The sequence below is a fragment of the Lissotriton vulgaris genome, chromosome 6, assembly GCF_964263255.1.
Source record: "Lissotriton vulgaris chromosome 6, aLisVul1.2, whole genome shotgun sequence".
In the NCBI taxonomy this organism is placed as follows: domain Eukaryota; kingdom Metazoa; phylum Chordata; class Amphibia; order Caudata; family Salamandridae; genus Lissotriton; species Lissotriton vulgaris.
This window is the reverse complement of record NC_141694.1, coordinates 16,936,935-16,963,534: the sequence shown is the minus strand read 5'-3', so window position 1 is coordinate 16,963,534 and position 26,600 is coordinate 16,936,935. Positions and strand designations below refer to the sequence as shown.

The 26,600-nt window shown below is 43.1% G+C and overlaps 1 protein-coding gene across 1 annotated transcript in view; it reads right to left on the bottom strand.

The window, feature by feature from the left end:
• Window positions 1-2,714: 2,714 nt before the first annotated feature.
• The window catches only part of TMEM151B (transmembrane protein 151B), a 63,197-nt gene continuing 39,311 nt past the window's right edge, over window positions 2,715-26,600 (bottom strand). The window contains exon 2 of the mRNA XM_086925846.1: window positions 2,715-5,631. Coding sequence (XP_086781972.1) covers window positions 4,192-5,631 — 1,440 coding nt within the window. The 3' untranslated portion in view covers window positions 2,715-4,191. The remainder of the gene's footprint in view (window positions 5,632-26,600) is intronic.

Below are 26,600 nucleotides of genomic sequence, written 5' to 3'. Positions count from 1 at the left end.
AACATGCAAAGACAGATGCATGAACTGGACTCTTTCCAATCGAGTCAGTGAGTTGTTGGCAACTTTATTACACACATTTGGTTTACAATCTTCCATAGTTCCAACTAAAAAGGCAACAGTGTGATACAGTCTATGTACATATCTATAAATTCATACACAGGAGTCGGACAGAGATGCCGTGAACACAAGCTAGTCTATGCTGAAGTCCTTTCACCCATCATATGAGTTGGAACATAATGAAATGTTGTCTCTCTAGAACTATTACCACTGAGTACTGTCTCCTAGGACAAATTGATGCTAGTCATTGACTCATAACCTGCCTAGAGCAATATCCGCATACTGGGACAATGTCTTGATTGGCCGCTGTTGGGGCCTTCTGCTGGTATTAATTCACTTTTACCTATGACTTGTTGTACCTCCTCCAGGGCTTGCTCTGAAGACATCCCATGACACTGTCCTCCGCCCACCCAGTCACTCTCTGGACTCATTGCTGACCCAATGAACCAAGGGGAGGTTGTGTGGTGGTTTCTCAGAAGTTTGTGTGGTCACCATGCCCAGCCCAACCCCATGAGTTCTTTCTCAGGTTTGCGCCACTCACGTACGGTCTAATCTACTATGAGGTCATGCTTACCCTGGACTGCTGATCGCACACAGTGCAACTTTAGTTGCTGTGGATGGGAAACGCTCATGCAGTGCCTTCAAGAACCTATATCACTCAAGAATATTACATTTGAAACAAGACTTTTATTAATAAACTATGAACTGGCTGGACTGGCAATAATGGTAAAGTTCATCTTGAGACACAAAGCTCTGACACTGTAAGAGCATCTCTCGTGCCATCCTTCCTATTAGCAAGTCCAGGGGATCAGTTCCAGGGGTCTTTGGAAGGGCGATCACCCTGGGGGTTTTGGCGGTGACCATCACTCTGCAGTTCCCCCGAATGAGGTGGCACCAGCAGTGGTAGTTTGTGCCTCAAAGGCCCACGGTTGCACCAAGGGCACCTCCCTTGCTCAGGGGGTCCAAGTATTGCCATCCACTGTGTGACTTCCTCAGGTGACCCAACAATAAGAGGAATGAGGTGGGCACTTAATTCTGAGCCCCCAGAGATGAAAGTCATCTCACCCACCGAGACCTCAAGGTGCCCTTAGAAGCCACCTGATGCCCCAATGCACGCACTGGAGGAACTTCACAAAATGGTGGACTTGACAATACCTTCTCGAGGGCGGTACCAGGTGTGAATTGCGCCAATCCGTGGCCCTGTGGTTTACTCTTCAGAGCCGGTTGGTGAAGACAGAGAATTCAGAACCCCTAGAGTCTGCCTTCCCCCCCCCCCCCCGAGCTAGGGTAGGTCTTTATTCGGCCAGCCTCATCTTGCATCACATTCCATCACAGAGAGAAGATGCCACTTAGCACCCCAACCCTCTCTTCTTCTTACTTTCTCTTACAGGACCTCGGTTTCATCACCTCTCCTCCACCCTCCACCTTGCTCTCTATTTACCTTGAACACGATTTGATCTAACCTCTTTCTATCCCTCACTACCACACTCCGCTCTCACCAACAATGTCATCCTCTTCTGCTCTCTCATTCTTGCAGTCTTTGTCTAGTCCCTTCTCTTTATCTATTGCTCAAACCCTCTCACACTCTTCCTCTCTTATCGCCTCTTCTCACCACTTGATTTTTTCTTATACTGTTTCATCGTTTACTCTTTTCTTCCCCAATTCTGTACTTCTTTCTGTCTTTGTCCTGTCTTCAACCTCTTTCCTACTATTGCTTTTTCAGATCTTCCTAACCGCCAACTCACACCTCAATCCACTCTGCATAGATAGATGTTCTCTCCCTAACCCCCACACATTTCTTAATCCACTAAATATACAAACAAAATGTTTGTTCCCTAAATCTGCTCTGTATACATCGAAAATGTTCTCTCCTTAACCCCACACATCCCAAAATCCACTCTATTTACACAGAAAATATCCCCCTCTAACTCCTCAAATGCCCAAATCCACTCTATGTACACAGAAAATATTCTCTCCCTAAAACTCAGACATTCCTAAATCTGCTCTATATACAGAATATTTGTAAATGTACAAATGAAAAATAGACCTACATAAAGATGCATTCTATTTTTCAAAGAATGGAATGCTTTACTGGAGACTGAAAGAGATACCAGAGGGGGGAGGGGAGGCAGCAGAGGGTGTTGTGCTCTCACACATCCTTCTATACTTTACACAAGGAGGTTAGTTTATATACCCACCAGTACTGACTGGGGTGATAATAAGAAACAAGACACAGGTCCGGTGGAACTCTTGTGAAACAATGCCACGCGTCCTACCTCACACTAAGTGATTTCCTGGACTACTGCCCATAAGTTGTCATCTTGTACGCATCACAGTGCACCTGCAAAGCTTACATCTACCTGTTCCCACCTTTTCAATGTACTCCATTAGATTATTTCAATGGCCATTTAGGGAACCCATCATTCTAGCCAGGCCTGACAGCTGTCACTCCTTCTCTATAAACATTCCTGCCTCTCTTTGCATGTGCCCTGCCTCCCTTTGCATGTGCCCTGCCGCCGCTTTGCATGTGCCCTGCCTCCCATTTGCATGTGCCCTGCCTTCCTTTTGCATGTGCCCTGCCGCCGCTTTGCATGTGCCCTGCCTCCCATTTGCATGTGCCCTGCCTTCCTTTTGCATGTGCCCTGCCTCCATTTGCATGTGCCCTGCCTCCCTTTGCATGTGCCCTGCCTCCCTTTGCATGTGCCCTGCCTCCCTTTGCATGTGCCCTGCCTCTCCTTTGCATGTGCCCTGCCTCCCTTTGCATGTGCCCTGCCTCTCACTGGCATGTTCCCTGCATCCCCTTTGCATGTGCCCTGCCTCCCCTTTGCATGTGCCCTGCCTCCCCTTTGCATGTGCCCTGCCTCCCCTTTGCATGTGCCCTGCCTCCCACTGGCAAGTCCCCTGCGTCACTTTGATCTTTAGTACCCCATATATGATTCTCTCCCATACCCCGGGAGTATCTGTCCTTCGTGGAGAGGTTCTTGTGTGATAAGATGTCTGATTGCTCTTTCCTAGTGGTGAGTGCCGAGATGCAGTGTCCCCTTATATACTTATTTTACTTGTTCCCACTCCCATTGTGATGCTGTGTTGTTGATGTCTTAAAGGATAAGTGTCATTGCATGGCTCCTCGGTCTTCTCACCCCAATGCTGTTTCCCAAAGTCTTTTGATGTGACGTTTCGCCCCATCCGTCAGCCTGCTCAGTGCTCCTTGGTACCTGCTCCACGGTCTGTGTTCCGCTTTCCTCCTGGTGTTCACCCTTTGTGTCCAGAATCTGGTGCCGCTCTTTATACCACTTTCTATTTCCATGCCACGCGGTGTGACACTCAACCAGACGCCTCCTCTCTCTTCCATAGGCTGTCTACACAAGGGGCTCCCTCTTCATTGAGTCAAGCCCGAGAGTTTGACCCCTGATGTCCTAAATAGCAATGTACCATATACCATGTCTACACCATCATGAACAGAGACCCTTCACCCCAAGCAGCCATGACAAAATATATAAAACAGATAAACAATGTCATGTACTTTAATAGTAAAAACGAATGTTGAGTGTGAATGGCGTTCATAAGTGACTCCCCCCATGATAACATGGTAGCTTCCGCCTTTCGTCAGACCACCAACTCTTCTGGGAAAACATGCTGAAGCCTCCTTCCTGTGAAAAGAAGCTAGGCTTAGCAGATGTTAACCTGGTGGCCCTGGTCCCGGCTTGCACCACACTGAAACAGTCGGCTCACGCCTTCTCCTGGTCGCTTTTTGGTGGCCACTGCTCAGAGGTAGGAAGTGGAACTGTTTGCACAGGACCTGTAAATGCATATCTGTTGGATTTTGCTTCTGCTTTTCCTGGAAGGATTTGGAAGATGCTGCTGCCACCCCCTACTGTCCTCATCATATTGCAGAGTGAGCAGACTTGTGGCCTTTATTGATACACCTACCACCTGGCTCTAAAGGCCATTACTGTCAGTCGTGAGCCATATTGCTGAGTATTTTAATGATCCTGAACCCTTGCATTTGGGCACGAATGTCCCATCTCACCTGTTCCCAAAGTGTCCCATGGCCTCCATCAAGTAGTGTAGTCTAGGAAACTTTCCCACCTTCAATATCTGATGCTAGATCAGATGTTTCCTTCCCTTTCAGTGTCAAAGTGAGGTCTCCACGCACGATCCGTTGCGATGGATCCGTCGATGGTCATGGTTCAGACAGCCCTCGTTGCGGTGCACAATGAGCACAGGGAAGTAGAGAGCGTCTTGGTAAGGTGGAGGCTCTTCCTCGACTGTGATGTGGCTGGAGAGGTGTGTCTGCTCGTTCGGACAGCTTTGCTCATTGAGGCTTTCGCTGCGGCTCTGCCACAAGCAGCTCCTCCGGGATCCGTAGAGGCGGCTTAGAGAGAAGCGGCTGCTGCTGAAGGGAATCCTGGGGCTGCCATTGCAGATGCTCAGTGCGCTCCTGGAGAAGATGGACGAGCTGCTGATGGTCCCATGACATCGCTCACAGTTCTGTCTGTAACTTCCTGTATATCTACAACTTGAGTAACTGGTACAGCCATTCGTCAGGCCCACCAAATCCATCAAGACGGCCTCGGAGTAGCTAGGGACCAGCTGTTGGTTGGAACGGATGTGCCACTCCAGTTCCGTGCTGTCCACCGTGTTGACTCGTGGCATCCTTCGACAGAAGGCGCGGTCTTCAGCTGGCGTGACCGGCATAAAGTCAAACCCAAAGAGCTTTTCAACATGGTAATGGACATAGGATGTGCGGTACTCATTCAAAACCCTCAGGGGCCAGGATAATGTCAAGATGGCTGCCGTCCAAAAGACAGAGTGTGAAACATACCACGGCAGATGGTCAGGGTCTGAGAAAGCCACCATGTATTCTTTAAAGTCCACATTCTTTAAATGCATCCCTTCCCTGGCTTCCATGTAATCGTCCAACCCTTCATTCTCCGTGAAAAACCTGGCCCTCTGTGTCAAGTAGGAGTTCTCTGACTCTACGTTGGCAAAGCTAAAACACTTGGTGAACCTCAGCCTTGTTGCTGGGTAACTGTCCAGGTCAACGAGATCCTTGGATATGTCCTTCACGCCGCAGTTGGAGTAGTCAAACTCCGCTTCGGCTACATGGGTGTTGACCCTCTCGTGGTACACCTGGGTGGTTGTGTAGGCATCTCCGTTCCTGTAGCGGGTGACCTGTCTGGTTCTTCTCACGTAGTGGTAGCTGATGGCTTTCCACCAGATGCAGGGCGTAGCCTGCTGCATCTTCAGCACGCGCTCATGGACGCTGTCCAGGTCCACCTTGTACTGCAGCTCGTTGCGGGTATAGCAGTGCCAGCATTCCACTAAGTAGACCACATAGAGCATCACCAGGAACGCCAGAGGGATGTAGACATAGCCGTTGGAGCAGGGACTATCATGGTACATCATGGACTTCCCTTTGTAGGCGCTGTCAAAGGTCAGCCTGGTGACTTTGGTCACGTGGCACCAGGTCATGGCTCCCATGCAGCCATATATGAGGAGGGAGAGCAGAAGGCATTTCCAATGGGACTCCCGGCAAAGCGATTTGCTGAACGATTGTTTCACAGGTCGTTGCTGCTCGATGTCCGCCAAGCGATGGAGATGTATTATGCAAGAAAGGAGAAATAGAGAAGATTAGAAAGAGTAAGACTGCAGGACATAATGAAATACGTGCAGCAAGTGAATACAAACAATAGAATAAAACAACACAAAGTAGAGAAGAAATGAATGAAAGAGCCATCATGGCGGGTAAAGAGGACCAATTGAATGGTGAGATGAATAGGGCTGAGAAGGGCGGAATAAATAAACAAAACAAGTGAGGAGGATGGTAAGAGTTCAAGAGAAGACAAAGGAGAAAGAGAGAAGAAAAAACATTAGAGTTACACATAAGCATTTAATTACAATCAACCTATAATAATACTTTAACACTGGAAATAATGAACCCTGTCCGGGAGGCCGTGCCCTCAGAAGTGTAAGGTTTACAGTTACTGACTGGTCGTGCTCCAACATGAGGCCTTGGTGAGGGTGAGTTCCTCTTTCCTGGTGTATGAGCATGGGTGGGGCTGTCACTGCCTTGCTTAACCCCACAATCCTCATTTCCTGCAAGCGGAAGTCTCTGTCTTTCTCACTTCCTGTCCCAGATACCTCTCAAGAGCACACAGAGGCCTAAGACTGGGCTATCAGACAAGAGCAAGCACTGTCTCCTAAAGTCCTTCAACAGACCTATAAGCCACAACTGTGGCACCACAGTCACGACTGTGGCATCACAGTCACAACAGTGGCATCACAGTCTTGGCGTATCTGAGTGTGTGGCCGCCTAGGAACTCCTTCCTTAGCAATAACTTCAAATCCTCACCACCCCCACACCAACACTGCTAAATATGATAGTCTGAGATCTGAGAGTAGACTATATCCAACACACACAGACTAGTAAATATCAGCCCTTGTCAGCAGAGATCTCTCTGACCTGGAATACTCTAAATGTATTAATGCGGAGGGAGTCCGCCTCCCTCCGTTCAGATCTGAGGCCACCGAAGTCATCTGCGGCGTACCACAAGGATTTTCTCTCAGCCCGACCCTCTTCAACGTCTACATGAGCCCCCTCGCAGCCATCGCACGCCAACACAACCTCAACATCATCTCCTACGCCGACGACACCCAGCTGATCCTCTCCCTCACCAACGACCCCACCACCGCCAGAGCCAACCTACACGAAGGGATGAAAGACGTCGCCGACTGGATGAGGAACAGCCGCCTTAAACTGAACTCAGACAAGACGGAAGTCCTCATCCTGGGATCATCACCCTCCACCTGGGATGACTCCTGGTGGCCCCCAGCCCTGGGCACCGCTCACAAACCAACGGACCAGGCACGCAACCTGGGCTTCATCCTGGACTCCTCCCTGTCAATGACCAGACAAGTCAACGCCGTCTCTTCCTCGTGCTTCAACACCCTGCGCATGCTCCGCAAGATCTTCAGATGGATCCCCACTGAACCAGGAAGACCGTCACCCAGGCACTCGTCACCAGCTGACTGGACTACACCCTCTACGCCGGAACCACAGCCAAACTCCAGAGAAGACTCCAACGCATCCAGAACGCCTCCGCACGACTCATCCTGGACATCCCCCGACACAGCCACATCACCGGACACCTGAGAGACCTGCACTGGCTCCCCGTCAGCAAGAGAATCACGTTCAGGCTCCTCACCCACGCACACAAGGCTCTCCACGACCTGGGCCCCAAGTACCTCAACGACCGCATGACCTTCTACACGCCCACCCACCAGCTACGATCGACCAGCCACGCACTCGCCACCGTACCACGCATCCGCAGAGCCACCGCCGGAGGAAGATCCTTCTCCTACCTGGCAGCCAAGACTTGGAACTCCCTCCCCACCCACCTTCGGCGAACCCAAGACCATCTCTCCTTCAGGAAGCAGCTCAAGACCTGGCTGTTCGAGCAGTAACATACCCCTCTCCCCCCAGCGCCTTGAGACCCTCCCGGGTGAGTAGCGCGCTTTACAAATGCCGTGATTGATTGATTGATTGATTGAATGTGTCAGTCTTCATGCTGCAAAGTAATCTTGTTGTTGTATATCTCGCATGTATACACTGCCCACAGCATGTTGCGTACGCGCTAAAGTTAGGACTCCTAACTTCTGTGAATACCGAAATGAGTAAGTGCCTTCTGTGAATACCAAAATGAGTAAGTGCCTTCTGTGAATACCAAAATGGTAGTAAGTTTAGAATTTTGTCTTAAGTTAGTTCTGTGAATCGGACCCTTTGCGGCTATTTATAAGTCTGGTCAGTAAGACTTGGTTGGAAGTACCGGAGATATTTTCCAAATTTCCCATTGACGTGCTGTGGCATCGGATATCTTAGCCAGCTAAGTATCTCAGGGTGAGTAACAGTTGTATGCATCCTTTCCCCAGACGCGTCTACGAAACTATCAAAATCATCCAACCAATCAGCCCATTTGGGGCACATGTAGTTACATGGAATTAAAACACACTGATCTTGTGGTCTGAGGAATGGTGAGGAGTCTTTGGTCAGTTTCCGTCAGTGGGCTAATTTGCCATCCTGTTTCTAGTTTGCTGTCTTGTTTCTTTTTTTCTGTAGTTTTCCTTTATGAGCTTCTTTTGCTTTGCACTAGTCCTTCTTCTGTGACTGGGGAGCTTCCTGACTCTAAGATGGCTGCCGCCTCTGTGGTGTTGCCAGTTGAATTGTTGAGGCTTAGTAACAGGTGGGTCAAGAATGTGCATTCATTAATTATTTTAGTCTCAGCAGTACAGTATTGATGTCAATGCCCATGGTCCCTTTCCTCCAACTGCACTGCTTCTTCACTCGCATTCCCTTTCCCCCCCTTGCTCCACCCCATATTCACACTTGCTGCTTGTGTGTTTCCTTGTTCTGATGGTGGTGTCCTCTGGTCAGCTATAGTACTAACCAGCAGAGCCAGTGTCCTAATGACTCCATTACATGTGTGCTGGGGTACTTTTTTATAACAGATATTTATTTAATGAGAAAGACTGGGGTTCAAATGTTTTTTAAAGAACTTAAATAAAAAAAGAATGTTGTTTTTCTGAAAATTCGCCATTGGGATTTACCAGCACACGGTCCAGAGACCTTGAACATGTATTGTCTAGAAATGTCTAGCCCTGCTAGTGCATATGTACTGTCCTCTTTGTGTGACCAGCAAATCCAGAGTTTTAATCAGGCTCAGCTATTGCCCCTTTTATCTTCCTAAGCATTGGTGATCAGAGTACAGTTAAACTAGAAAAAGCAAACACCTATTCTTTATTATGCTTAGGAGCATCACAAATGGCACGATTAGGTGTGTATGTAGAAAGAAGGTATTATTATACCCCACATGTTTTCCTTTAGAGGTTGTTAAGCCATGATATCACCATCTTGACAAGCAGACAAGCTTCCCCTTCCCTTTGCTAAGCCACTTGACCCCTGTGGGTCAACATCTGTAAATGCCCATTCCTACTGCAAGCTAAACTCTACAAGTAGGCAGCTCACAAACTACCTATAGTCTGTGACTACTGTGATTCAAACTGTGTTCCAACAATCCAGTCTTGTCACCTTCCCAAGCCAGAGGGAATCATCTAGAATGAGACAGGATTCAAAATTAGGCTTAGTGTCAGACTTCATCTTCAACCAGGGGAAACAATAGGTATCGATTTTGTTGCAATTCAAAGCCAGACACATCCATAGCATAGGTAGCTATGAATCTATTGTAATGCGATATTGAAATCTGCGTAAGTGACTGAGGGGCATATGTAGGTAATTTTTGTTTTCCGATTCTCAAATTGTGATTTTTTGGGAATTGTAATTAGAGAATCGCAAAACGAAATGTAGGTAGGATTAGCACTTTTTTTGCGAATCCCAATTATTCCTTATTTGTGAATCGCAAATAGAGATTCGCAAATAAGGAACATCTTCTCATTCATTCCTATGGGCTAGAAGGCCCATAGGAACGAATTGGAAGACATTCTCAATTTGCGATTCTCAATTAGAGAATCGCAAATGGAGAATGCATTTCAGGGTTGCAAGGGTGTCAATAGGACAACCTGTTTAACCCCTGAAATTAACATGTGTGCACATGTGGCCGACATACATGCCCTACGGGCATGTATGTGACCCATATGGCACTTTGAAAAATGCCAAAAAGTGAATTTTTCTAAAAAAATCCCAATTTTCCACCAACCTGAAGTTGGTGGTATTTTGCGATTCCTTAAGCCTCAATTCGCACAACTTGGGTGCTTCCTACATTGCATTTAAGGAATCGCAATTTGCAATTCCTTAAATGCATTTGCAAAATAAGGAATCGCAAATTTTGCGATTCCTTATTTTGCGTGTGGCTTTTTGTGTGCTACATAGCACACTGCCCAAATTGTGATCGCAAACGCTGAAATTCTGCGAATTTCAGCATCTGCGATCGCAATGGGGCTACCTACATATGGCCCCTAGCTCCTTCTCAGCGAAAGACTGCACAATGACACATGTGGACAGTTCATCCTCAATGCAACACAGCACAGCCGTGAAACAGATGAAGGTATCATAGATTTAGACTATTTGGACATTGATGGACTTGTTGTCTAAAAAGTAAGGTCCACTCTAGTGTCATAAATTAGTGACCCGCAAAATTAAAAAAAATATGAGCCAGAACTTAAACTCGTAATATAGTATTTGTCCAGACCTGTGCCAGTACAGGCAAACCAGGTAAAGATGTAAATAAGTCATTGTGAGGTACAGCTGCACTGTTACTAAAGATATAGACTCTGAAAATGTCCTTCACATAAAGATGAACTAGGCACAGGATTTGGAGGAGTGTACAAATAATAACAAGAATTGGCTAAGCTAATAGGTCTGGTTTTGGCAAGCGAGTGCAATGGTTCTTTTTTTTTATTGCTACCATATGCCACAAATTCAAAAAAAGTTAAAAAAAAGAAAACATTCCACCTAAATGTGGTGGCTATTAGGTTGCAATAAAAATCTAACATTTTAAAAAAGTGAACTATTGCACACAATTTAGTAGCACAGTACGGGTGCCTCCGAGCAGGAAGGTGGGCCTAGAAAAGGTAAAAGAACTCTTTTTAATTTTAATGCACAACGCAAAAATAGGATTCTCATTAGTGCAAAGAAAAGATACTGCGGATTTTAAATTACTTGTCAGTACATGGGTATGCAGTATGTACTGACAAGTATTCGATTGGAGGATGTATGCTGGACTTTCATGTGCTATTGGTCCCCCCTTGTTGTAAAAGACTTTGAATTACTGCAACCTGAAGGCGTAGTTTAAAAACAAAAAGACTGGGAAAAAGGCCAAAGAATGAAAAGAAAAAAGCATTATTGAAGTATTGCCTCATCAGCCTGGTAAAAGAAGTACACTTCTTTTTAGGCGTTTGTGCACCTGCTAAACGGCAAATTCCATCACTCACAGTGCAAGAGAATCAATGCTTGTAGTGGGCTAACCCAAAAAAATCCACGAAAATATATGTATGGATATTTTATTTTAGAATTTTGTGACTAATTCATTGCTAAACTGGTGAAATGTGCCCAACAAACCATTCTCATTTTGGGAATAGAATGTGGTAAGAAAGACTGAGCACCTCAGGTAAATCTACCTCAACTAACAAAAGGAGCAACAGACATCTCTGCACTATATAAATGAAAGAATATAAACAGTACACCTCCATAAGAAGAGCAGTATTAAGAAACAAATAGAGTGACAGTCGAACACAAAATCGCAGATCATACCTTCACACAAGAGACACTGGTCTGCAAGACTATAACAACACCAATAGATGAAAAACACAGTTTACTTGTTTCATAATCTTCAGAAAAGACATTACCGCAGTCTAGCTGCCAGGTCTAAACATGAAACTGCTGGAAACTAGAAAGTCTGGAAGAGGCAGTATGGATACATAGCATGCAGGCGCTTTCATAGGACTGTGGCTTTAGTGCAGCACCAGCCTCACTCTGGCCACCATGCACACAGCCAGAAGACTGTCAGATCCCAGGTCTAGCTTTGAGGGGTTTGGAATTAAACACTTGCTAGATGTGGCACTGAGAAGTTTAGAATTTCAAATGTTGCTGCATGCAGATGGCCTGACCATCACATAGTCACTAAAGAAGGGCTCCTGCCGAGCCTTACGAGCCTCACCAGCCTGGAAATATATTAAGATTCATGTGGTCTGAGGGTAAATACTGAAAACAAGCAAACCAATTCAATGAAAACCTAAGTCATGCCTCAGAATAAACTTGTTTAGATAAGTTAAACTATATTAAAGCACTACATTGTAAGCTCTCTATTGGTGAACATATATATATATCTACACTAGCTGTACCCGGCCACGCGTTGCTGTGGCTCAGTCTGGTTAAATGCAAGAGAAAGAAAAGAGTAAGCGAACCAACTCCTCCCCCCTCCCTCCACCCACTTCCCGGTCTGCCATCCTGACACCAACTGTCCATCCTAATCTATGTAGACTATTGTCTCTATTCATCCTTTCTTAATGTTGCAAAGTAAACCAACTCCTCCCCCCTCACTCCACCCACTTCCCCGTTTGCCATCCTGACACCAATTGTCCATCCTAATATATGTAGTCTATTGTCTCTATGCGTCCTTTATTAATGTTGCAAAGTAAACCAACTCCTCCCCCCTTTTCAAAGCAATCGGTAAAGAACTTTCGTAGATTTATGATTTTAAAAAAAAAGAAAATTTACATTTTTATGTGTCCGGAGTCGAATACGCGCCTGTCCAATGCTTCCCGGCCTGCCATCCTGACACCAACTGTCCATCCTACTATATGTAGAATATTGTTTCTAATATATGTAGATTATTGTCTGTATGCGTCCCTTTTAGTTTTTGCGCAGCAAGCAAATCAATAGGGTCTTTTCTGCCTTTCAATTAAAAACACGCTCGTATTGGACACACACGTATTCGAATCCAATGTTGTGTATATATAACCACGCGCTTAATCGAAACCAACGTTGTGTCAAAATTTCAAAAGAATCTGTAAATTACTTTCTGAGATTTAACTGTGTGTGTGCGCTTAATCGAATCCAACGTTGTGTCAAAATTTCAAAATAATCGGTGAATAACTTTCTGAGATTTAACTGTGTGTGTGTGTTTTGTGTGTGTGTGTGTGTGCGCGCGCTTAATCAAACCCAACGTGTCAAAATTTCAAAGCAATCGGTGAATAACTTTCTGAGATTTAAGATTTTTAACTGACGCACATAGACATTTTTTTTATGTGTCTGTTTTGTCTTTAGATTAAAAACACGCGTGTATTCTACACGTGGGTATTCAAATCCATCGTTGTGTATATAAAAACACTTGTATATTCAAATGCAACGTTGTGTCAAAATTTCAAAGCAATCGGTGAAACACTTTCTGAGATTTGAGATTTTGAACAAACGAACATTTACATTTTTTTATATATATATATATATATATATGCATATATATATGTATGCGCATGGAGATTAACACACCATTACCACTAATATACAGCTGCTTCTTTTTAATACACCAGTATTACAGATATGAAAGAGCTGGTATCCTTTAATAAACCAGTATTGCTCATGGAAAACTGGTACAGTTTAATAAATCAGCACAACATTCTTACTTAACTGATATACATATATTTTTTTAATTGCTGCTTCTAACATAAAATGACTATTATAATTGAATGCACTGCTGCTACTGACATAAAACAACTGGTATACTTTAACACACCACTACTACTAAGAAAAGCAACTAGTATGGTTTAATACTCGAGAACTATTATCAAAAATAACTACTATACTTTTATACACTAGTAATATTAATATAAAACAGTTGCTATAGTTTACAATACCAGTACTATGAACAAAAAAACACTGGTAAACTTTAATGAATCAGTACTCCAAACACAAACAATTTATATAGTTAAATACACCAGTGCTATTAACATAAAATAATTGATACAATTTGATAAATACAACTAACAAAAGCAAGTAGTATAGTTTAATACAACAGTACTACTAACAAAAAGAGCTACTATACTTTAATACACTAGTAGCATTAATATTACATCACTGGTATACTTTAAAACAGCATTTCTATAAACATAAAATCAATGGTATACTCTAATAAACTACTACTACAAACACTTGATATAGTTTAATACACCAGTGCTACTAACATAAGACATTGGTAGCATTTAACAAACCACTACTACTAACCAGCACAAATGACTGGACTTGAATACAAAACTAAAATCAATATATAAAACAACTGGTATACTTAAAAACACCAGTAATGTGAACATAAAACCACTGCTATGGTTTAATAAACCAGCATGGCAAACACAAAAAACTTATATATTTTAATAAACTGTTGCTACTAACATAATACAACTGGTATAGTTTAATACACTGTTGCTACTAATATATTATGACTCATACTGTTTACTATCCTGATGGTAGAAACATAAAACAGCTGGTAAAGTTTAATACACCACTACTACTAACACAAAACAACAGCGTTGTTTAATAAACCAGTGCTACAAACACAAACAACTAATCTAGTTTAACACATCGCTGCTATTTACATAAAAAAACTCGTATGGTTTAATACTCCAGTACTATTATCATAAGAAACTAATGTAGTTTAATATAGAGATACTACTAACAGAAACAACTACTAACATTTTATACACCAGTAATATTAATATAAAACAGCTGGCAAAGCTTAGTACACCCGTCATACTAGCATAAAACAACGGATATAGTTTAATAAACTAGTACTACAAGTGATAGTTTAATGCACCAGTCTTACTAAAATAAAATAACATATAGTTTAATACACCAGTACTTCTAACTAAAACAACTAATAAAGTTTATCGCACAATACTACTAACAAAAACAACCACTATACATTAATTTACCAGTAATGCTAATATAAAATTACTGGTAAAGTTTAATATACCAGTGCTACTAACATAAAACAACTGGCATAGTGTAAAAAACAATGCTACTAGCATAAATCAATGGGTATAGTTTAATTAACTAGTACTACAAACAAAAACAACTTATAGTGTTTATTATACCACTGCTTCTAACATAAAATTGCTTGTAACTTTTAATACACCACTACTACTAACTAAAACAACTAGTAAAGTTTAATACACCAGAACTACTAACAAATACAACTACTATACTTTAATGCACTCTTAATACTAATATAGAACAACTAGTATAGTTTAATGCACCAGAGCTACTTACACAAACAATTACTATACTTTAATACACTAGTAATACTTATATAAAACAACTAGTATAGTTTATTACACCAGTACTACCAAAATAAAACCACTGTGTTGTTTAATAAACCAGTACTACAAACACAAACAACTGATATAGTTTAACACATCGCTGCTAGCAGTACTATTATCATAAGAACAAGTATATTTTAATACAGCAATACTACTAACAAAAACCGCTACTAACCTTTTATACACCAGTAATACTAATATAAAACAGCTGGGGTTATGTAGGACACCTGTCCTACTAACATAAAACAACTGATATAGTTTAATACACCAGTGCTACTAACATAAAATGACTAGTATAGTTTAATAAACTAGTACTACAAACAATAAGAACTGTTAGTTTAATACACCCACGCAACTGAAATAAAATAACTTATATAGTTTTATACACCAGTACTTCTAACTAATGCAACTAATAAAGTTTAGTACACAATACTGCTAACAAAAACAACCACTATACATCATTACTGCACCAGTAATACAAATATAAAATAACTGGTAAAGTATAATATACCAGTTCTACTAACCTAAAACAATTGGCATAGTGTAATACACCAGTGCTACTAACATAAAACAACCGGCATAGTTTAATTAACAGTACTACACACAAAAACAACTTATACAGTTTAATATACCACTGCTTCTAACATAAAGTTGCTTGTAACTTTTAATACACCAATACTACCAACTAAAACAACTAGTATCGTTTAATACACCAGAATTACTAACAAATGTAACTACTATACTTTAGTGCACTGGTCACAAACAACTACTATACTTTACTAAACAAGTCAATCTTATATAAAACAACTGGTATAGTTTGTTACACCAGTACTACCAACAGAAAACCACTGTGTTGTTTAATAAACCAGTATTACAATCACAAACAACTGGTAAAGTTTAACACATTGCTGATATTTACACAAAACAACTCATATGGTTTACTACACCAGTACTATTATCATAAGCAACAAGTATAGTTTAATACAGCAATATTACTAACAAAAACAACAACTAACCTTTTATATACCACTAATACTAATATAGAACAGCTGGCGTAATGTAGGATACCCGTCCTATAACATAAAACAACTGATATAGTTTAACACACCAGTGCTACTAACATAAAACAACTGATATAGTTTAATATACCAGTGCCACTAAGATAAAACGACTTGTAAAGTTTAACAAACTAGTACAACAAACAATAAGAAGTGATAATTTTACACCAGTACTACTAACATAAAAGAACATATCGTTTAATACACCAGTACTTCTAACTAATGTAACTAATACAATTTAGTACATAATACTGCTAACAAAAACTACCACTATACATTAATGCACCAGTAATGCAAATATAAAATAACTGGTAAAATGTAATATACCAGTGCTACTAACATAAAACAACTGGTATAGTTTCATTAATCAAACTATAAACAAAAACAACTTATACAGTTTAATATACCACTGCTTCTAACATAAAAGTACTTGTAACTTTTAATTAGGGCTCACGGTTTTAAGGTATTTTTTTTTTACATTTCCGTCTGTATGTTTCCATATTTATTTTGGGTTTTGTGGAAAAAGGAAGTTGAAGTTAGAATATTTCCACATTTATTTAACCGGTAAATATGCACTCATGTTTGAATGCCTACTAGGTTTCAATGCTGTAAACACCTACAGAAGATAAATTAATGCACTTTTAAGAAAATATGCATATTTCAGTATCACCCTTGTGTGTATATATACTCTGTTAAAGCCTCTTTACTAAAATTCATTTAGTTTTTTAGCCCCCTTACCTATCAATCCACAGAGCTAAAGGCCTGGCAGCCATAGCAGACAGTATTTAGAATTACTCAAAAAGTAACCCAATTTCCATTTGTATCCACATTTAAAAATAAATACAGACAAGAAAATACATGTTTCCTGTCTGTATTTATCTGTAAAAATCAGTGAAAACTGAAAACAGTGAGCCTTACTTTTACATCAGTACTACAAACTAAAACAAATAGTATCGTTTAGTAGACCAGTACTTCTAACAAAAACAACTACTGTAGCTTAATACACCACTAATACTCATATAAAAGAATTGGTATAGTTTAATACACCTGGGGCCACATTACAATAAGGGTGAACTTTCCCTGTTTGCTCCACGGCACACCTTAAAATAGAACAAGGAATAGCGGAGCACTCCTAACGTATTTGAGATATTGGTTGTACAAGTGTAGATCAATAATTGTAATTATTTATATATTTCAAATGCACAGGGCATTTTTCAGTTGAGTAATGTAAACAATCATTCCAATAACAAAATCAATCAAAGCATCAGGTACTAAGGTAAATGTTATTTTTACTTAATTCTGAAAATAAAATGCAAACAATATCATAATCATAATTCACGATTTGTAAATAGTGACTACAGATATGTTGATAGAGATACTTCAAAGATGGTTTCAGCCAACATGAGTTTTGTACCTGCGTGGGACTTGCTGCAAGGTTATATTGAAAACAATATATGAAGAGTGAAATAGTATGTATAAAGAATAAAGTCTTCCTATAAGCCAACAGCCATGAAAAAGCCATGTGCCATGGTTTTGCTGGACCTGTCCGCGGCATTTGACACGGTCAACCACAACCTAGTTTTGTCGTGGATCTCGGAGCTAGGCATCCAGGGCAAGGCCCTTATGTGGATCACATCTTTGCTCAGCGGTCGACCCAGAGAGTACAGCTGGTTGACCATGTGTGTGATCCAGGCAAACACTCGTGTGGGGTTCCACAGGGCTCGGCGTTGTCACCCCTCCCCTTCAACGCCTACCTTCAGCCCCTGATTGCTGCACTGAATCTCATGGAGTGTTAGATCTACAACTACTACGCCGATAATACCCAAATTATCATCCAGATTGACAGCTCCCCGGCCGCCCACTCAAGAATGCAAAATATTTTAAAATTCACTGTCAACTGGATGACGGCCAACTCCCTCAAAATCAATCCTGATAAGACTGAGGTATTGGCCATCACTAACGATTCCAATCCCTGGAGCAACCTCTTTTGGCCAAGGGAGTTGGGCACCAACCCGGAACCGGCCGTGGCTGTAAAGAGCTTAGGCATCAAAGTCGATGTCAAAACTCTCTATGACTCAGTAGGTGTCTGCAGTAGTGGGAACATGTGTCGGCCTGATGAGACAGCTCCAGAAGCTTGCCCCCCTTCTCACATTTGCCACACTCAGACTGGCTGTATCGGCCATGATTGTGTCATGACTGGACGACGGAAATGCCCTTTACATTGGCCTCCCGGAAAAGCTGTTGGCTAGACTACAGGTCATCATGAATGATGCTGCCAGATTAATCTCTAGATTGCCTAGGAGGGTTCATGCCACCCCTCCTACGTCAGCTGCACTGGCTTCCTGTCAGGCAGAGAACCAAGTACAAGGGCCTTTGCATTGCGCATAAAGCCATCTATGGCCAAGCCCTAACTTACATTAAAGATCGCTTAATCTCCTACACCCCTAACAGGGTGCTCCGATCTTCAGAGGCTGGCCTGGCCGCACTTCAGCCTCACCTCTAAAGGAAGAAGAGCCTTCTCAACCGCTATTCCTCCACTCTGGAGTAAATTGCCGGAGAACCTGCGCAAGGAGCGCGCCCTCCTCCCTTTTAGGAAGAAGTTAAAAACAGTGCTTTTTGCGGAAGCCTGGGGCCTACCCTAATCAGCACCACCCCTTTGCTAGGGCATGCCTCTCTCTGACAGCGCTTAGAGACCTGACGGTGATAATGCACTCTACACATGCGAATTACAGTTACAATTACAACAGGATCACAAACGTCTCTCAAGTATAGAAAATTGCAAGAAAGCTATAATAGCTAAGTCAGTTGGTGCATATATATTGTTCCTTTTCAGTAACACATGCACACATGAAGTTTATTCCTTCCAAGATCTAAAGCACATGAACACCAGTACAAAGTAACGGTTGCCAAATTCCATATCTCAGAATTGAAGGCAAGAGCGAGCATCCTTCATGATACTATAGATCTTGATAAATCTGTAAGATTACGCACATATAATGGTGTTCCATAAGTTGTGACCTTATTTCTGGATGGGAACTTGTTTCTCTGGTCTAGATGCACACATCATGCCAACAGGTGTGTTAAGCAGCACAAAAGGGGGTGGTGATGGACGGAGCATCTGAACCAATCAAACACTCACACCCAGTCAAAAGATTTGGGTTTAATCCATCACCGATCTTTAGCCCACTCTGCCACCCCAGTTCAGACATGGCTATATGCAAATCAGTCTGACCCTGTGCCTCATGGGAACAGTCCAGCCCGAACTGCCAAGCCATGTCTTCCCTGGACCGGAAACAAGCTTCCGAGGACCGGTTTCTGGCATTCCAGCCGTCTTCAGCCCGGCTTGCTTGAATCCAGTGGCAAAGTGAGCAAGGGACTCACGTCTGAGCATACCCTGCCAACTTAGGGCAAACAAAGCGGTACAAAAGGGGGTGGTGATGGACGGAGCATCTGAATCAATCAAACACTCACACCCAGTCAAAAGATCTGGGTTTAATCCATCACCGTTCTTTAGCCCACTCTGCCACCCCAGTTCCAACATGGCTATATGCAAATCAGTCTGACCCTGTGCCTCATGGGAACAGTCCAGCCCGAACTGCCAAGCCATGTCTTCCCTGGACCGGAAATAAGTACAAAATGGGATGTGCGACTTCTGTACCACTGTTGCCCCTTGCTGTTAGGACACCTTAAAATATGTGTGCCGCACGCAACTAGGGAAAGTGTGGCCTACTATGGTGAAGGTGCTACCCTCAGGGCAGTCACGAGCTCGTGCTGCCCTTGGGGCAGCGCATTCCAATGAAATATGGAGTGGATACTGTAAAGCTGCTCTATGTTTCACAGTGCAGGTGGCCCCTGACTGCACTTTCAAAAGGGATTAGAGATGCCTTTGCAGTGGGCCACAGATGGTGACTCAGGCCTTAAATTGAGATGGTGATTTCCGGTGCTCGGCACTGGCACTTATGACAGTCTGCCACATGGTGGTGTTGTCTGTCTGATGTGGAGATTGGCACAACAACAGTTGTTTATTAATTCACTGTGCATTACAAATGACTGATACCTGCTGCCCAAGCCTTGATTATAGCTTTTTGGGTTCTGGAATTGTCTGCATTGTGGTGCAGGCTGCAGTGGCCGAGTCACAAGGGCCCTGAGACGTATTTTTTTTTTACAAATTAAGAGGATATCATCAAGGTGGCGCAGAAACATTATCGCTGCTTTTGCGTCCTTAAACTTTATGCGACTCTCAACTCTGAGCCAATGAAGCTCACGGAGGCGTTCTGTGATGTGGTCAGTTTCCCGGCCGCCACAGAGAAGACGGTTGGAGACGACGCGTGACTGCCCCCAGGTAGAGTATGTTGCCATAGTCCAACCGGGAGGTCACCAAGGCGTTCACTATGGACCTCTGGGTGTCGGACGGCAGCATCCAAAAGATTTTTCTCAGCCAGCGCAGGATGGTAAAACAGGTGGCTGCTACTTTGTTGACCTGACATTTCATTGTTAGACCATTATCTATGATCTATGATCACACCCAGGTTGCGCACATGCTCTGAAGGAGATGGAAGTGAGCCCATTCCAGCTGGCCAATGCCTAGAGCTTCAGAGATCAGGATTTTTCCCAAGGACCAGGACCTCAGTCTTCCCACCATTTAGTTTGAGTAAGTTGAGATTCATCCAAACAGATATCTCACTAAGACCAACTTTCAGGGGAGAAGTCGAGGCTTGGTCAGATTGGGATATAGAAAAGATGATTTGAGAGTCGTTGGCGTAAGTGTATAAAGTTAACCCAGAGCGTATCGCGATATGAGCCAGGGGAGTAACATAGAGATTAAAAAGGAGGGGGCTCAAAATCGAGCCCTGGGGCACACCATAGGGAGAAGAATATGTTTTGGAGGAGGAGGAGTGCGAAAAGATTTGGAAAGTCTGGTCCGTCAGAAACAATGCCAACCAGTCCAGGGCTTTGCCACCGATACCTATGGCAGCAAGGGATCTGAGGAGTATGTTGTGGGAAACAGTGTCAAAAGCTGCACTGAGACCGAGCAATATCAGTTCAACTGTATCACCTCGATCCAGAAAGAAACAAAGGTTTTCTGTGACGCCAAGGAGTGTAGTTTCAGTGGAAAAACCAGGACGGAAACCGGACTGGGAGGAGTGCAATAAGTTGTTTGCCGCCACAAACTGAGACAAATGTTGGTGGATGTGCCTCTCTAAGACTTTGGAGAAGGCTGGCAGCAAAGAAATAGGGCGGAAGTTGGAAAGGACCTTGGGGTCAGCAGTAGGCTTTTTCAGCAATGGGGTGACCATTGCATGCTTCCAGCAAGCAGGGACAATGGCAGTGTTAAGTGACTGATTAAGTGTGGTGCAAATCATGGAGAGCTGAGGGGTATCCAATAAGCGAAACATTGGAATGGGCAAAGGATCAAAAGGAGAGCCCGATTTCACCCTGTACAAAATCTCAAGAAGAGTTGTAGGGTGAAGATCAGGCCAAGACAAAAGTGAGGCAGGAGAGGAAATAGGAGGATAGCTAGAGTCCCCAGAATTGATGGGCAATATAACAGGGGTGTTGCTACCTCTTTGGGCAGAAATATCTTGGTAAATTTTATCTATTTTTGTGATGAATTCTGACACCAACAACCCAGCCACTACAAAACTCCTACACAGAGACCCCTGAGTTGACACTGACTGAAGTTACTAGTTACTAGTGCCATAAACCAAATAGCCCCCAGCAAACCTCCAGGACTGGATAAGATATCCGGGGATCTTTTCCGCGCTGAGCCTAAAATTTGGGGGCCATACTTGTGGGTGTTTTTTAATGCCATATATATCAAAGGATGGCACTCCCCACAACTTGGGTTGGAACTGAGATACTTCCTGTGTATAAAAAGGGGTCCCCTTTATTGCCTACCAACTATAGGCCAATCAGTTTGATTGATGTAACCCAAAACATTTTTGCTCGAGTTTTGTTGGATCGCCTTCAGACCTGGCTGGATAAACACAAAGTTATGAACCCACTCCAATCTGGCTTTAGAAAAAAAACATCCACTATTGACCAGATATTTAGACTCTAGCTCCTCTATTGGAGGGAGGAAGCCTCTATGTGGTCTTTGTGGATCTAAAAAGTGCCTTTGATCTGGGGCCCAGAAATGCTCTCTGGGCGGTACTTAGTTATCTTGGAGCCCTCCCACTATCTTCTGAATGTGTTAGGTGACTCAATGAAGGCAACTTCGCCCAAATTAGGTATGGGAAGCATGGGGAACTTACCCCACCTATCCCTGTCTATAGAGGAGTCAAACAGGTTTGTGTGCTTGCCCCTACACTGTTTTGTGTTTACATTAATGGCTTGGTCAGTGAATTGAGCGGGCTGAAAGATATAGATGCTCCCGAGCAAGTGCTTACGATTCTGCCGGTATTGATGTTTGCAGATCACACCCTTTTGTTCTCCAAGACACCAATGGGTATCCAGAGATTCTTTGATGGCTTTGGAGAGTTTTGTAGAAACAGGGGGTTGGAGATCAATGTACAGAAACATAATATATGGTCTTCAACCCTGCCAGCACGACCCGTCCGAACCCATACATGAATGGCACCCAACTTGAGAGGGTATCTGTCTTTAACTATCTAGGCCTCACTCTAACAGAAAAAAACGGATTGGGGGCCGCAAATGGAAAAATCAAGACTCAAGCTAGCCCAGACCACAGGTGGGCTGGCCAAGCTATATAGAAGTTCTTTTCACAAGCCAGTAGGACCAGTCACTGAGATTTATAAAATCCAGTTAAGGGATGCTGCTATGTATTGGGCAGAACTTTTGGGCAGTGTTCCCCAAAAAACATTATCAAGACTGAAAACAATTTCTTCGGACAGCTATTTAGCCTTCCAGTGTGTTCTCCATTTACCCCACTGCGCTTGGATCTAGGGGTGAGGCCAATTGCAGAAGAAGCAGACTGTAGACCCCTAACATTCTGGCGGATATTATGGGTGACCCCTGGATTGATTGAGTATAGGACTCAACTAAAGGAGGTACTGGGACTCCCCGGTATAGGCAAGCTGGCATGGTTTGCATATATTAAGGAAGGTTTTCGCAATATAGGCAGGGAAAGTCTGGGGAGCAACCCAGAGGCAGCCTGTACTGCAATATCACACAAACAACTAACCAGTAGCTACTTGGGGGGTACACTTGCACAACTACACAAAAGTTCAACCACTGGTTCTCTTACAGTTAACGTTTTAAAATTAAAGGATACTTATAACCTAGAGCCATGTCTAGATGAGATAAAACCGGCACTAGCAAGGAAACTTTAACAACAGTTCAGGCACGCCTCTCTCCCTCTGAGTGCACTTGCTAACAAGTGGGCTGGCAGTTCTGACCTGCGGTACCCAGCATGCAGCACCGAAAAGGAGACTGAACTCCTTGTATTTTTCTTTGAAATATACCTGGGCTATTTGTCCATATCAAGGAGTTTTTAGAGAAATGGTCCCTCATCGCCAATAGGTGCTCAAGGGACCTCATGATGCTCATTGTCGAGACAGCAAAAGAACTACTATTACAACTATTAAATGAAATTCTAGAGATAGAAAAAAAAATAAGATCTTCCACAGCAGTAGAAGATGCAAGAAAAGCGCTGGATGACCTAGAAAATGAACTGAACTCGTACAGTGACTATCTGACCAAAAGAAAGACCGATAAACTCCAAAAGGATATAAAATATTTTAGCAAAGAACATACCTATCCTTATCTTGCAGACGGTTATTATAACCAATCAGATGCTAGTGGACAAGACACAATGTCCTACCAACAACCTATGAGGCCTTACCCTAGAAAAGTGACTTCATTCTCTGATTCCTCGGACTCAGATAGGGAAGGCATTATGACTTGATCAGAGAGGTAATGGATACACTCCACGTCATCATAACCTAAGCTACCGTCCTTTTTTAGGGAGACGCTATCAGAACAAAGGCAATTGGCATCAGCCCTATCGACCTCAGTTCCAACCCCCATTTCAAGCACAATACCAACCTCGTGCACAATATCAGACTCAATACCAGGGCCATCAACAAGCGAATCAGAATAGGGTGGTCTAGTTTGGTCTAGAGAGATATAGAAGTGATGTGTATTAAATACCTAGCTAAATTCCTTACCTTATGGCCTTTGGTACACATAACAGACACGTCTTAAATGCAAGGACACCATTACCAGAATGACTCCGCTTTGGGCGGCACGTAGGTTAGGCAAACTTTGTAACAGCAAGGGTTTCAGGCAGTGAGACCTGATAGGTATCTCCACGGTGGGGGACCTATGGAAGGGACGTGCAGTAATACCTATCGACCAACTTCAAACCCAGTATGACTTAGCGCCCACCGAAAAATTCAGGTATTTACAGATTAGACATGCTCTGGGGGTGGTTATCCAAGCAGATACTGATATACCGGAGTCCACTCTGCTAGAAGACAGACTACTTACCGAACACATGCCTAAAAAAGCGACCTCCTTTACGTATCGGAACCTAGTTAACAACTTACCGGACCCAACATTAAAACTAAAGAACAGATGGAAAATGATTTGGGGGACTTGAACGAGGCGGAATGGCAAACAGCACTGTCTTCTCCGAGGGAAGTAGCAGTACAACTGAAGATACTTCATCGCGTATACTACACTAGGGTCACTCTACACACTATAGGAGCGGCCACGCACCGTCTTTGTTTTATGGTGCTGCGGGGAGGAGGGAACATTCTTTCATACCATATGGCAATGCCCTCATGTTGCGGCCTATTGGGCCAAGGTCATGAGAACAATATCACAGGTGGTGAAGGAATCTGTAGTACCGGAGCCACGGCTCTGTCTACTGAACATCTGGGAGCCAAGCGATCTTACCCACTCTGTCCAGGACTGGGTGACACTGGGTGTTATGTTCGCCAAGCGGAATACTGCCAAATACTGGGGTTCCAGGGAAGTGCCCACAATAGGAGACTGGTGTAGAGATCTGGATGCAGCGATGCTTGTGGAGAAAGTGGTGTATGTGCACCGGGGGTGCCCTCAGAAATAGGGGAAAATTTGGGGCTCCTGGAATGAGTATAGAGGGTATCTGTGTGATCCACCTACGCCTGATGGGGAGAGTGAGTCAAGTTCTTAATGGGGAGTTATTGGAATGTACCAATATTTATGGAATTATGTCTATATAATATCTCATGTTATGTAATGATACTATCTGCTGCAGCGAGCTGTCGTGTGCATTGCATGTAACATCTACCTAGCAAATGCCCTGTTTTTGTTATCAATAAAAACAAATAAAAAAAAAGAAAATGTATTGTCTAGAAATGTCTGGCCCTTCTAGTGCATATATTATGTCCTCTTTGTGTGACCAGAAAATCCAGAGTTTTGATCAGGCTCAGCTAATGCCCCTTTTATCTTCCTAAGCTTTGGTGATTAGAGTACAGTTAAACTGGAAAAAGCAAACACCTATTCGTTATTGTGCTTAGAAGCATCACATATGGCAGGATTAGGTGCTATATAGAAAGATGTTATTATTATACCCAAAATGTTTTCCTTTAGAGGTTATTGATCCTTGATATCACCATCTTGGCAATGACCTTGGCTGTCAAGCAGATACACCAAGTTTCCCCTTCCCTTGGCTATGCCACTACACGCCTGCTGTTCAAAATCTGAAACACCCATTCCTACTGCAAGCTATACTCTACTAGTGGGCAGCTCACATACCGCCTATAGTCTGTGACCACTGTGATTCAAACTGTGTTCCAACAATTCAGTTTTGTCACCTTCCCAAGCCAGAGGGAATCCTCTAGAATGAAGACAGGATTCAAAGTTAGGCTTAGGGTCAGACTCTATCTTCAACCAGGGGAATAGGTATGGATTTTCATCAAATACACAGCCAGGCACATCCCTGGCAGAGGTAGCTATGAATCTGTTGTAATACGATATCGAAATCTGTATGAGTGTATTATGGTAAACCTAGTGGCCTTCCACATCTGAAACTAAAATCTGGTTTGGACAGCCACTGTACGCACAATAAACCCAGAGACAGAATTCTGGTAGAATAAAAGTTGGATTTTCCAGCAACCAGACCTTAGAAAAATTGTTTTGGCAGGCTGTTTCCCTTTATTTATTTATTTATGTGCTTGTAGAGTCCCTGATTCAATTCCCGAAGGGATATCTCTGCGCTTGTGTTTCCACTGTGTAGACACTACTATCTTTTAGCTGTAAGTAAGGAGAGTTAATTTAAGGCAGTGTGAAGAGATATGTTTTTAGATTTTTTCTGAAAGATTCAAGGCTGGTGATCTGTTTCAGCACAGGGGGCAGGGAGTTCCAAAGGACAGGTCCTTTGTATGATAGAGCTCGACCACCTTGTCTGGCTCTTCTGACTTTTGGAACCTGTAACAGTTGATGGTTACTGGAGCGCAGAGTGCGTCCGGGGGTGTATGGAACACATTTTTCCTTTAGATATTTGGGGCCAGTACCGAACAGGCATCTATGTATCATACAGCATATTTTGAATTTAACACGCTGCTTTACTGGCAGCCAGTAAAGTTGGTGTAGAAGGGGACGGGAGGGAGTTCTGGGGGGGGCATTAAGAGCTAGTCTTGCTGCCGTGTTTTGGACTACTTGTAATTTATTCAGTTGTTCCTCATTTGTCGATATGTATAGGCCATTACA